Below are 13,720 nucleotides of genomic sequence, written 5' to 3' on the forward strand. Positions count from 1 at the left end.
GGAATGTAAACTCAGCCAGCCAGCTAGGCTTCAAAAGCGTGCCGATCGTTAACAAGGAAATTTCAAGAACTTTAAAATTAAACTGCACTTAACGAAAATTAATACGTATCACATCGAATTACGTATAAATGGGCTACGAATACAAGTGAAGTTTAATTAATATGTTATTAACCCTTAAATGCACAGCATTGCATATGTGCAAAGGAAAATATGCTTGCTTGTTATACCTTCTTCACGAATTTACAGGCCTGCATTTACTTCCAAAGTGTGGCAGTAGCTACAGTAATCGTACAGTTTTGTATATACCGGTACGTAAAAATTCAAATTCTGAACATTTTGATTGCACCAACTAAAAAAAATTTATTTTGACATAAATATTTTTTAAATATTTTTTCTGACAATAATGTGTTACTTTTGGAAAGAAAACCATAATATTTAAATGAAATAACAAATTGCTCATTTAGCGGTGGAACTACAGAAATTTACGAATAGAACAGAATTACGCAAACGTATAAGCTAGTCTCGACTCTATTACCATTAGGTAACTGAACTTTAGAACACATACCGTACTTCTTCCACATCAACATCTCTTAAACGGCTCATTGAAACATAGCTAAGTTCTTTTTTTTTTTTTTTTTTTTTGCTAGTTGCTTTGCGTCGCACCGACACAGATAGGTCTTATGGCGACGATGGGAGAGGAAAAGGCTAGGACTGGGAAGGAAGCGGCCGTGGCCTTAATTAAGGTACAGCCCCAGCATCTGCCTGGTGTGAAAATAGGAAACCACGGAAAACCATTTTCAGGGCTGCCGACAGTGGGGTTCGAACCTACTATCTCCCGAATACTAGATACTGGCCGCACTTAAGCGACTGCAGCTATCGAGCTCGGTTAGCTAAGTTCTAATCTGATCGCTTTAGTAATATGATTTAGGCGGCATACTTATTCTAAAGCTTATAAATCGCAACTCCACCGTATAGCTTCTCAGTTTTTGCTTTTATTGTACTGTAAGCTCAAGTATGCGACGTTACTGCAGCCATCTCTTTCGTTCTGAAGATGGAATTTCGGTTATATTCGATGTATTATGAAGTCTAGTTTCCTCGTGAACTATGGTTTCTACATCCTTTTACCCCTTTATTAATCGTATGTTTGGACATATTTGCAAAATATGACAGCAGTCGCAAATTTTGAGTCACAAAATATTATGTTTAATTTACAGTCTCATTTTAATTTTTTCGGTGTTTTTCGATAGATCTCGTCAAGACACCACACTCGTCTCCATGGGACATCTCACGCCAAACTACACCAAGCGGTAACTGATTTTCGACCATCGGGTTAAATAGGTGGCCATTTTGTGATGACGCCTTGTGCATTACGTCAGCTATCATGGCCATATATTGTGCATTCATCCTTGCAATTTAAAATGATAGTAACACATTTTGAGCTACAGCCATTTGTTGGGTTACATGAAAAGCGCCTCATCGGAGACACAGGCCCCAATTTCGTTGACATTTCACATCAAGAGAATGTTGAAGGGGTTGCAGTTTTATTCCAACAGTGTATGTGCTCGAACATTTTGTATTATTACAGAAGTAATTTGTATGTCAGCCTCAAGTCTTTCCCCAATGGTGTTTAACCATATCTGCTGCCTTCTCGGCAATCATATACACAGGTGCCATGGTGTGTCCACTGGGAATGGTTGGCATAATGGAAGCATCCACGACTCGCAGGCGACCCACTCCATGAATTCGAAGTTGAGGATCGACCACGGCCTCTGGATCAGTGCTAGGTCCCATCTTGCAGGTCCCCACATGGTGATGTAGAGTAAGAGTTAGGTGTCTAGCTGCACATCCCCAGTACTCATCAGAATCTTGTGTTGTCTGTTCACAGCCAGGATAGGGCACTGAGTGCAAGGTACTTTCGTAGCGCTGGAGGGCGTCCGTCTTGCTGAGGTTCACTGCCTGGAAAACAACACAGAATATTATAGATCTATAAAGGAAAACTCACCTGAAACACACTTAGGGGAATTCGTCATAATTTTCTAATCATAATCAGAATTTGGTCGCCCTTAATTTGTAACAGAATCATATTCGCCAGATGTGTATACAGAGTGTAATAATAAGATAGGCTTTAAGGACACTTTTTTCACACATATAAGAAAATATGTTTTATGGACTTGGACAACTCTATGAAACCCAAAACACTGGCGGTGAACCTAAGAATTACAAATTAACCAGATGTAACCAAAAAGGGTATTTTGAACATTTCATGTAAGAAAGAGTTTCATTTGATATGTTATCACGTTGTGTTCCTGTGTGTTTCCATGAGTAATGTACTATATAGAGTTGTATAAAATGAGTCCTGACATGGAAACAAAGCGTGGGGCCGATGACCTTCGATGTTAGGCCCTTAAAACAACAAGCATCATCATCATCATCATCAGCGAAACAAAGCGTTTCCGGACCCGAGTCCGTATACCATATTTTCTTCTTCTATGTGTGAGCTCTGGCCGGCCCCGTGGTGTAGGGGTAGCGTGCCTGCCTCTTACCCGGAGGCCCTGGGTTCGATTCCCGGCCAGGTCAGGGATTTTTACCTGGACCTGAGGGATGGTTCGAGGTCAACTCAGCCTACGTGATTAGAATTGAGGAACTATCTGACGGTGAGATAGCGGCCCAGGTCTAGAAAGCCAAGAATAACGGCCGAGAGGATTCGTCGTCTTGACAACACGACACCTCGTAATCTGCAGGTCTTCGGGCTGAGCAGCGGTCGCTTGGTAGGCCAAGGCCCTTCAAGGGCTGTAGTGCCATGGGGTTTGGTTTGGTTTTATGTGTGAGCTATATGTCCCAAAAGTTTGTCGGTATCTTACTGTTACATCCCGTATTTGCTATAGGTGATTTATTGGTCACAATTAGAATTGGTAATATAGAATTTGTAAAATAATTTAGTTACACGGGTAGTTAAATTATTTTGTTTTATTGTAGGTTTTCTTCTATATTGCGATCCAATGCCCAGAGTTAGTTCAAAATGTTTCCTCACTCCCCACCTTCTTCCTGGCCTTCATCCCAATATACTGAGGTCGGTACTTCATATGGTCTTGGCCCTGTTTTACGGCAGAATGTCGTGTTTATGTGGTGGTTTATAGTGGGGTGTGTTATATGTGCATGATGAGAAGTGCATTGATAGAAACATAAACACCCACTCCCAGAATTAGGGCCCGTTCGGGAATCAAAGCCGGGGACCTCTGTGCCGAAGACTAGTACGCCGGCCATTCGGCCGAGGAGCCTGACAAAATTTTCTTCAGCTTACCTCAACTACTGCTAGAGTCGCTGAAGTCAAAGAGCTCATTTCGATTTTGGCTGAAACTTAAGGCTGATGGTTGTGAGAAGAAAATCCGGGATTCGAACCTCTGTCTTCTGGGTGGGAATTCAGCAGCTACACCACCGAGCTAATCATGCCCCTTTCCTCCGTCCCCACCCCCAATGAAATGAAAATCCACAGCCTGTTTCCAGTCATTTGACCGGGTCAGGAATGGAATGAATGAAGCCCGCATCTAGCGGCGATGATGGGAATTTTGCCGGCTGCCGAGTCCTGTCGCACTCCTCTGGGGAAATGATAAATGAATGATTAATGAAATGAAATGATATTGGAGAGGATTGAAAAATGACAGGGAAACCCGGAGTACCCGGAGAAAAACCTGCCCCACCTCCGCTTTGTCCAGCACAAATCTTACATGGGGTGACCGGGATTTGAACCACAGAATCCAGCGATGAGAGGCTGGCGTGCTCCCGCCTGAGCTACGGAGGCTTCCCCCTCCCCCAAATATTGCTCGTAATTTTCGACGATGCGAGAAATACGTGCGTCGGTCTCAGCATATTTTCTTCTTATTCAATGAGTGCCCACCCTGAAGGCGTTTAATTTTTCCTTCCATTTTTGTTTACGGCGTCCTTCACTTGCTGTATACAGTAGGACCCCACTTAACCGAACTTCGTTTGACTGAAACCCGGCTTAATGGAAATGCTTTGGCAAAATTGTACTTTATTTATTTATTTATTTATTTATTTATTTATTTTTTACCCTCTCGTTCTTAACCGTCGACATTAGTAATTCTCTTGTTATATGTGTTGAGAGCTACTAGGCAAACCCTATTTTTATATCATGACTTATACCAGAATGCACGTGTAGCATAAAACAGAACAAATAGTTTCATACCATCCAGTTCGTTCCATGATACATTTTTCCTTGAACAAGCAGGAATTATTATTATTATTATTATTATTATTATTATTATTATTATTATTATTATTATTATTATTATTATTATTATTATTATTATCATTATTATTATTATTATTATTATTATTCGTCATTAAGATTATGTAGACTGTGGTTAACGTTGCTTCAGTTGCGAGAGTTTCATCTTGTTTACTGCTCGGACTATACTGCAGCTTCTCTGTTACAAAACCAGGGAAGTCCAGCGACCCTTCTCCATTCATATCTTTCCTTCACCCAAGGTCGTTTCCAATGCAAAAGAAATTGTTTCATCATTTCAGATCGCTTTGCTCTTTGTTGAACAAAGCAACGAATCCCATACCAACTGATGCACTGTTGATTAAACGGTGGAGCGACATACTGTAGCTGCACGACAGCGCTGCACAGAGAAAATTCAGAAGAAAATCATGATTTTATACAATGAGTGGCATTATGTAAAGATTTTAATGTTGATATAGGCCTACAGTATGCACCTTTGCTTAATAGAGTTTATGCACTTTTATTTCGACATTTAACTTCCGAAAATATTTACGATATGTCATCCAAAGTAACGCCTCAACCGAAATGGCTCCACCCTCTTTATTTCGGTTAAACGGGGTTCTACTGTTTCATCACTCTCGATTGTGAAAATACTGCGAACTTACAGTGGAAGAAGTGGTAAACATATTTCAGACTTGGCAACTATAGAAACAAGATACGTTATTGTGCAAAGGGAAAAGTTCAAAATGCATTACGAAAGATAATCAAGCTGATACTCAATGGCGTATGATGAAGTCTTGATAAATTCCGGTAAGGATCGTAACTGTTACAAATTGCATTTGTATGACGGAACATAATTGTTAAGAATTGCAATTCTGTGCCGAATTCTAACTGTGACAAATCATTTGTGGCGGGATTCCCGGACTCCCATTAAACATGACTTATCCGAACAGCCAAGAAATTTGTAGCAAAAAAGCAAGCAAAGTCATCTTAGTGCAGGCCATGATGGCCCTTGGACGGGTGGAAGGACTTTACATAACCTCGATTCTTAGTGCGATAGAGTGGTTAGTTACATCCCGGATATCCTTGACCTCAGGAATTTACCTGGTACTCATACTTGGTGTAATTAGCTGCCTATCCGAGGAGGTAAACGCGTGCTGGATTCACCCGAAAGTCATTGGGTTTATGAAACGTGGTTTCCACATGTTGAGTGGCCCAGTCCAAAATAAGAACACGCGCAGGGCTACATAAAGCTTTTCCATGACAGTAGGCCTGCACCAAGGTTCAGCCCTAAGTCCATACCTATTCAACCTATGCTAACAGAATGTATAAGAGACCCAACCCCTGGTTAATGCTCTATGCTGATGATACCTTACTGGTAGATGAGAACAAGAAGAAAGTGAAGAAAAGTCTGGAACAATGGAGAAAGGTCCCTAGAAGAAGGAGGACTTACGATTAGTAGAGGGAAGACTGAATACATGTGGTTTGGATGAGAAGATAGAGATAGAAATGTAAGGATATTAAGGGCCATATTATCACAACTAGAGAGTTTAAATATCTTGGTTCGTTAATCGTGGACAATGGAGGATCGAACAGAGAAATCAGCCACAGAATTCAGGCTGGATGCAGAAATTGAAAGATGATGACAGATGTGCTAGATGACCGAAGGATCAGGAAAAGCACGGAGGGAGTTGCATTCAAGTCAGTTGTCAGACCAGCCATGATATACGGCAGTCAATCATGGCCAGGGAAGAAAGTCCACGAGAAAAATCTAGATGTGGTGGATGATGGGAAAGACACGAATAGATAGGATACAAGAGTTATGCGGTGTTGTGGAAGAATCAAGGAGTACGGACTTATATACACTGAGTGGCTAAAAGTTGCGGGAAGGGGTGTCCCATTAGAAAATGTACCTGTATGACCTCCGAGCGTTGCGGCTAGCTGCGGCGTAGCTGAACAGTTTATCACAGACACCAGTGTCGTGAAGATGGCAACACGTCGCGAGTTAACCGACTTTGAACGTGGGATGATCATCGGCACACGGCGCATGGTTCATAGCAATGCGGAAATTACACGCGAATTCGGGTTTCCGAGGTCAACAGTGTCGAGGGTGGATCTTCAATATCGCAGTATATCGCCGTACGGGAAGATCACAGGTGTTTAACGAACGGACATCACGTCACCTCCGCAGAACCATACTGGGCACTCGACGGGCTACTGTGAGTCGGATCACCGCCAAGTTGAATGTTGGGAGTCAGGAACCCATTTCTACCAGGACAGTAAGGAGGCAGCTGCACCGCACAGGCTTCACCAGTCGACGACCAACTAGTGTCCCTTTGCTGACACCTCGACAAAGAGCGCAACAACGTGCATGGACCCGCAATGTTAGGCAATGGACCGTGGAACAGTGGTGGTGTGTGATATGTTCCGATCAATCCCGGTTCCAATTGTATTGAGCTGATGGGCGCATGAGAGGGTGGAGTATGCCCCATGAAGCTGTGGATCCTGCGGGTCAACAAGGTTGTGTCCAGTCGGGAGTTGGCTCAGTTCTAGTCTGAGCGGCGTTCTCATATTCGCAAATAGGCCCCATTGTTCGGTTGCATGGAGTGCTGACATATGCACGTTATGTGAACATTCTTTCAGACCATCTGCATCCCTTTCTGGCCCTATAGTACCTTGATGGCGATGCCATGTTTCAACAGGACAATCCGCTATGTCACCGCTCTGTGGTGGCACGCAGATGGTTAGAGGAGCACTCCAATGAAGTTACGACCATGGATTCGCCCTCCAAATCCCCCTATCTCCATTCAAACGAACATTTATATAATGCTGTCGATGCTAGTGTATGCTCCAAGAACCCCGCACTAACAACTAGATAAGACCAATATTGTGGGTAGCAATGAAAGATGCTTGGGTCCAGATCCCTCCTGAACGATTCCAACACCTTGTAGAGTCAATACCTCGCCGTATTGCTGGCGTTTTGAGGGCTCGCGGAGGAGCAACTCGTTGTTAACATCACATTCAGTGTCTTCCCATGCCTTTGGCCACTCAGTGTATTATGAACACATTATGAGACAAGATGAGGAATGTGTGGGAAGGAAGGTAAGCAGCCTGCAGGTGGTGGGAAGACGAGTAAGTGGAAGACGGAAAAAGAGATGGAGCGATTGTGTGGCGAGGAGGACGCACTCGAGGGGAAGAAAGGAAGATTAAAGTTAGGAAAATTGACCCCTAATTAATAGGGAAAATTTGAGGAATAATAAGAAGTGGCCCCTGGCCCTAAGGTCCACTCATCCTACGCCAGAAATGAGTACCAGCTTAATTCATGGGAGAAAATTTGTCTGGGTATAGAACTAACCACAATATCTCACTAAATGCTGAGGTTACAAAACGTGGAATCCTTAACCTCCCCTTCTCCAAGGTCCTTCTTGGCCTTTACAGAGAAGGCTTTGCATAATTGGTGTAGGATGAGTGAACACCGCGATCTTATGACGCTTGGGAAGTGGAAATCTTGTTTCTTAATTGTTTTGACCTCCTGACGAGGAATCGAACCAGTTTCATCCTGGGTGAACCAAGGACGCCTTTATCGCCTCGAAATATACTAGAAGTGTTCATTGCTTACCCTAACGAGATGGGCGGGCCACTTAGAGGGGCCAGGAGGTGTGATGTGGGTGAAGGTGATATCATTGGTGAAGGAGATTACCACTTCAGCTAGGCAGCCTCTACCAAGGAGTTGACAATGCCAGTGTGTAAGCTGGGTGAGCGACGGAAAAGACAGTTTAACCTTCGTTTGCTGTTATCGCGTTCAGACCCAGTGCCCACTATAAATTACACCTCTATATACACTTATTTCTAATGTTTCACCGAATTTACAGTTTTGGAAAAGTCGTCTAAGTTTTGATGAACTTCTTGGTTCTGTTTTGACATAAATACTCGTATGACTTATGGCTGGCCGTCATCTGAAACTAGCGGTGCAAAATGTGAGACGCGATGTTACCTAGCAACCGTGCAGGCTATGACTTATGGCTGGCCGTCATCTGAAACTAGCGGTGCAAAATGTGAGACGCGATGTTACCTAGCAACCGTGCAGGCTATGACTTACGGCTGGCCGTCATCTGAAACTAGCGATGCAAAATGTGAGACGCGATGTTACCTAACAACCGTGCAGGCTATGACTTATGGCTGCTGGTCATCTGAAATTAGCGATGCAAAATGTGTGACACGGTATTACCTAGCAACCGTTGATGAATGACATTGATCTCTAATTGCGTTCATTTTGCCAATTATTTAGATATTTATATGTTTTAGCTCAACTCAAGACCGTACTCGTGGTTTTTAGCTTTGGTGTCTCTTTGTTTGTCTGTTTATCTGTCCGCCTGTTCCAGCATCACGGCGAAATAGCTGGAGGGATCTCGACCAAGCTTCTTGTTTAGAGGATACTCATCCAGGATCAGGTTTAGATATGCATGATTAAAAAATCACTGAATAGATTGGGGGTTTATAGGAAAATCAGAACTGTTCTTTTCAATTTTCTCGTATACGAGTATTATTGGTGTTATATAAAATACGTAGACTATATGTGAAACATCCCTTCATTTCAAACAACTTTCGTTATGTACATAATTTCGCTTTCTCTTCAAATGACGGAGAAAATTATTATTTCCTGTGGGTTTCGTGCTCTGCGTTGGATGACGGACACACTTGCAGACCAACAACGAACCTACTGGTCACCATGACAAGGTCTCTGACTTCTTGACAGCGGGGTGGTAACATAATTCCATTTTCATCATAATTCTTGTAAACTTCGTATCATCACAATACATTATTCCAATTTGTCCTATCCGTCTGTCCTCAATTATTATCCTATTTTTAATTAATGTCGATTTTCTTAACTGTATTATTTTCTTGCTTAATTTCTCCAAATGTATGCGAGTGCTAATCGCAAAACCTGGACACTCTTCTCTTTGAGGAAAAAATTCTAATTTGTTCAAATGTGTAATAATTTAGCCCCGAAAAATATCGAAATATGGAGGCAATTTTAATGACGACGCAGATCTTCGTTTCGGGTTAACTGGGGGTTAAATGATAAGTCGAATCACAAAACAGATAGCGCGAACGGTGCTCAATTTTTAGAGATCTACAAGTTTGGTCCTATGTCTTTTTGTCGTATCTGGATCCCTTATATGTTAGATAGAGCTGCATTTCTCGATTATAATAAAATCGCCTAACTCGATTGTGACTGTCATTAGGGAAAGGACCTGTCTTTATAATGAAAACACCCCATCTCCTCTGTGAATTACAAGGCAAGAGAGCCTGTCGCTATAGTAGAACCTCCCGAACTCGATTGTGAATAGCAATACAAAACATGGCCTGCCAATATCAGCAGACGTCCCCAAAATGCACCTTACATCGGACACAACATATGGGGACCTCCCCGTCGTGCGTCTCGGATAACGCCAAGAAACATACAATTTTATATAATCTTACTCACTGCGTAAAAATCCGTATACAATTCAGAATACCGTAGCGAAGCGCGGGTACATTTGCTAGTAGGACATATTGATGATTTTTTTCATTTTCCTAAAGGAAACATTGACATCAATTGTGTAGCATAGTGCCATCTATCAAGACTTAATTGAACTAGAAGAATAAAGCAACATACAGTAGCTGAACATGTACCGGGTAAATTATCACAAACTATTATTTCTTAAATATGAATGTTGTTTAATGTTGTAGAACATCACTTGTTCAAGATATATTCAAGATGTAGGTTGTGTTGGTTATTCTTTTACGAGGAGGTTCAATTGGGTAATCATCCTTTCTTATCACTAATAAGAGGAAGAAAGGAAGAGGTCTGATCCTTCAAAGAATGAAGGTATCGGCGAAAGGAGGGAAGGGCAATGAAGGGCATAAAAATTACCCTCGAGACCTCGCCAACCTAATACCGTCGTGATAAGAAGAGAATAAGAGTGGGCCAAAATAGGTTGGATAGGAAAGATGAAAGTAGAAGGCAGGTAGAAGTAATTGCGAGAAATGCCAGGCTCACCTAGGCGTCCTGTGGTCACCATCCTATGCTCCCAAGCCCCATGGAAATTTGCATTTTAATAATCTCTTATGACAGGCAGAGGATAATAATGTATTCTATCAACCCCACGTACATGGGGAGGATAAGACCTCGGGGCGGAAGAACAATGGGGCATGAAAAGGTCAAGTTTATAGTGGACTGAAGACGAACATGTTTGGAAGCACATGGTGCGTCAAGTCAAAGACAGATTGAGTTAGTAGTTCTTACGGAAGGACAAGAAGAAGAATATGATGATGACGTTGATCTTCAATTAAGACACAGTAAAATAGTCCTTTTCTACACCATATAACGTGGTCGGAAACAACGTGAACCGGGTATATAAGCGGTAGAAGGTTGGTCATACTGATAAATAATTTGAGAGAAATAAATCGATATCTCGCGCCGTTATTATTTTATCAGCTGCTGAAGTTAGCCAAGCAGATCACTTCGCGGGTGAATTCAAATGAGAGGTGGTGTTGCTAAATCTGTGCGTATCTTAAGACCGGTATACGAGTACTGGTCAAAGAATAAATCTTCGCCAGGGGAGGGGTTTGAATACAGACCTCCGAGCTGACAGGGTCGCGCCACGCTACGGTGAAACTGGGCTGAAACCCACTGTGTATTTGATGCTGATTCCTAGACATGGCTCTGAAGCCGGTCTTAAGTCACGTACAGATTTATCAACACTGCCGCGCAATGTCTATATGAATTGGGCCGCGAAGCGATCTGATCGGCTAACCTCAGCAGGTGATAAAATGACAACGGTGGGAGATATCAAACTATTTCTGTCAATTATTTATCAGCATGACCAACCCTCTAAGACACATATACTTAGTTCACGTTATTTCCGACCACCCTGTATAGCCGTAAATATTAAAAAATATGCCCACTGTTTCATCTCAGAGCCACTTGAAGATGGAAGATGTACGTCTCATGAATGTTAATTGACAGTAAAGGCTGAGAGTGTAGGGGCACCACGAGAGGCAACAATGCCGGCGTAGTGACAATGATGTGTGCAGAGCCAGCAGCGAGCGAAACAATACTGCCTGCAAATTGTTGAGGCTCGAACTGGCATTCTATGGCTCATTTATTTAATTACTTATTTCTTATATTACAGGTGTACAAGTATTATTACAATAATCCAAACATTTTAAATACAACAGATCGATACTCACCGCTCTGATACCTTCTACGAGACGATCTAGGTCCTCTGGGTGCCGGAAGTAGTTGGCATGAAGTACTGGAGGATCTCTGAATTGGGCACTGCGAAGCATGACACGTCCTCTGGATCGTGGTTTTAACAGTATTGGAACTGCAGACCATGCATCACGGTTCTTGGAAGAACCATAAAACTGTTGATAATAGTCAGGCCTTATTCCAATCATCCTCCGTAAACTTCCCCCAACATCGCTTGTTAGAGCTCCCGGTCCAAGTACGATTTCTATGTCTGGAGCACTGCTGTCTTCCTGTAGTCGTGTCTTCAGCATCCCAATCACTTCAGCACCACCTGGCAGTGTCAGTGGTCCACTACCATGTAAGATATAGTCCATTGCAATGGATAAATTAAATATCATTCGTCTGTCGACCAATGATACAGATTCGTTCAAGAAAAATGTGAGTCCTCCCAATCCCACATGATCTTGAAGATTATACCCCACTTTCAGGTCTTGCGCGACCGGTATACCATGCTCCTCCAAATGTTCTCTTGGGCCTACCCCTGATACCATAAGAAGATGTGCTGAATTTATCGCTCCAGCGGAGAGAATCACTTCTTTCTGAGAGACGACTGTGTATTTTCTCTTATTCTTTACAAATTCTACACCAATCGCTTCCTTGCTGACACTATCAATTAAAATTTTAGAAACTAAAGCGTGTTTGATGATGTGTAAATTTGGTCTATGTTGAACTGGTGCCAGGAAAGCTTTCGCCGCGCTAAAGCGAGTTCCGTGAAATAAAGTGGCTTTTGCAAGAAAAAAACCGTTTTCCTGGTCTTCAGGAAGGTCTTCTGAGGGATAACCTACTTCCTTGGCTGCTTGAAGGAACAAGGGTGCAAGATGAGAATGCCAAGGAGCATATTGGACACTTAGAGGCCCACGAGAGGAATGGTACGTAGAGTTCATAAAATCTGGTATATTTATCTTTTCAGATTTCAGGAAGTATGGAAGCACATCGTTAAATCCCCATCCAGGATTTCCAAGCGATTCCCACTCATCGTAATCTTGACGACTTCCACGAGAATAGATCATATAGTTAATGACCGTGCTCCCTCCTACAGCTTTCCCTTGATGCCATATACACTCATGCCCGCTCATAGCTAGGCAATACTCCTTACTTGGATGTGTCCTGTGTTTCCAATTGAAGTCGGTCCCTGCCAAATAGCTCGCGAAGAGGGGGATATCGGACAGGAAGTTTTCATTACCCCCAGCTTCCAACAATAGCACCGTCCAGTCACCAACCTCGGACAGTCTATTCGCCATAACACATCCTGCCGTTCCAGCACCGATGATGATGAAGTCGTATACTTTAGGGAATCCGTAAGTGTTTTGAAAATAGCCGCCATTTCGTCTTCCATTTTTAATTATAGTTTCTGATGTGCTTCTGTTTGTTTCTCCGATGCCGAAAAACAAGAAGAAGAAAATTAGCCTTGAGAAAATAATTTGTGTATTCAGCATCCTTTCAAATCGGTGCCTTTACATGGTAGTCTTGGAAACGGAGTAGTGGAACAGTGCAGGCTACGCACGTAGGTGGTTAATCATTTTCATCCTGAAAGCAAAAGGGTAAAAGTAAGTTGGGAAGTTTTGTGCCTCAAAGAATTTCTGAATTTTCATGGCAGTCCTCAATTTAATAGTTTATTTCCATCGAAGTTTGCTCAATCTCACATTAAAAGTGCAATATTATATATGTTATTATTATTATTATTATTATTATTATTATTATTATTATTATTATTATTATTATTATTATTATTATTATTATTATTATTATTATTATTATTATTATTATTATTATTATTATTATGTTATTAAAATGTGGCTACCGGTAAGATACAATGTTCAGAGTGCACCGTTTCCTCCAATAGCCTATAGGATAAAACATATCTATTACTTTAATCAAGCTGATTCGGTCTGATGTTTGACTTTGACAATATGAACGTGATTGAGGTATTAGCGATGTAATAGCTAGTTCCTCTACCCACTATCAAAACCAAAATATATCAAAGTACTTCTGCACCCTTACAGTCAGGTGCACCTAACTTCCAGCTTCCTAAGCCTTGTACTCGGATGTTCGGGAAACTTCTTGATCATTTCTTATGTTGGAATTCTCCCTCACCTAATTCGTCCCTCCTTCTCAGTAAATTCGATATTCATTATTATTATTATTGAGCGAGAGATTTTTAAAATATTTATATTGCCTAC

The 13,720-nt window shown here is 41.9% G+C and overlaps 1 protein-coding gene across 1 annotated transcript; it reads right to left on the reverse strand.

Annotated features, from left to right (window-relative positions):
- Nucleotides 1–1,605: 1,605 nt before the first annotated feature.
- On the reverse strand, nt 1,606–12,976 carry LOC136866761 (glucose dehydrogenase [FAD, quinone]-like). Its single transcript, XM_067143871.2, has 2 exons — nt 11,480–12,976; nt 1,606–1,956 (listed from the first exon to the last, which is right to left on the reverse strand). The coding sequence occupies exons 1-2, from the start codon at nt 12,974–12,976 to the stop codon at nt 1,606–1,608; spliced, it is 1,848 nt and encodes a 615-aa protein (XP_066999972.2).
- Between the last annotated feature and the right edge of the window lie 744 nt (nt 12,977–13,720).

The sequence above is a fragment of the Anabrus simplex genome, chromosome 3 (genome assembly GCF_040414725.1).
Source record: "Anabrus simplex isolate iqAnaSimp1 chromosome 3, ASM4041472v1, whole genome shotgun sequence".
Classification (NCBI taxonomy): domain Eukaryota; kingdom Metazoa; phylum Arthropoda; class Insecta; order Orthoptera; family Tettigoniidae; genus Anabrus; species Anabrus simplex.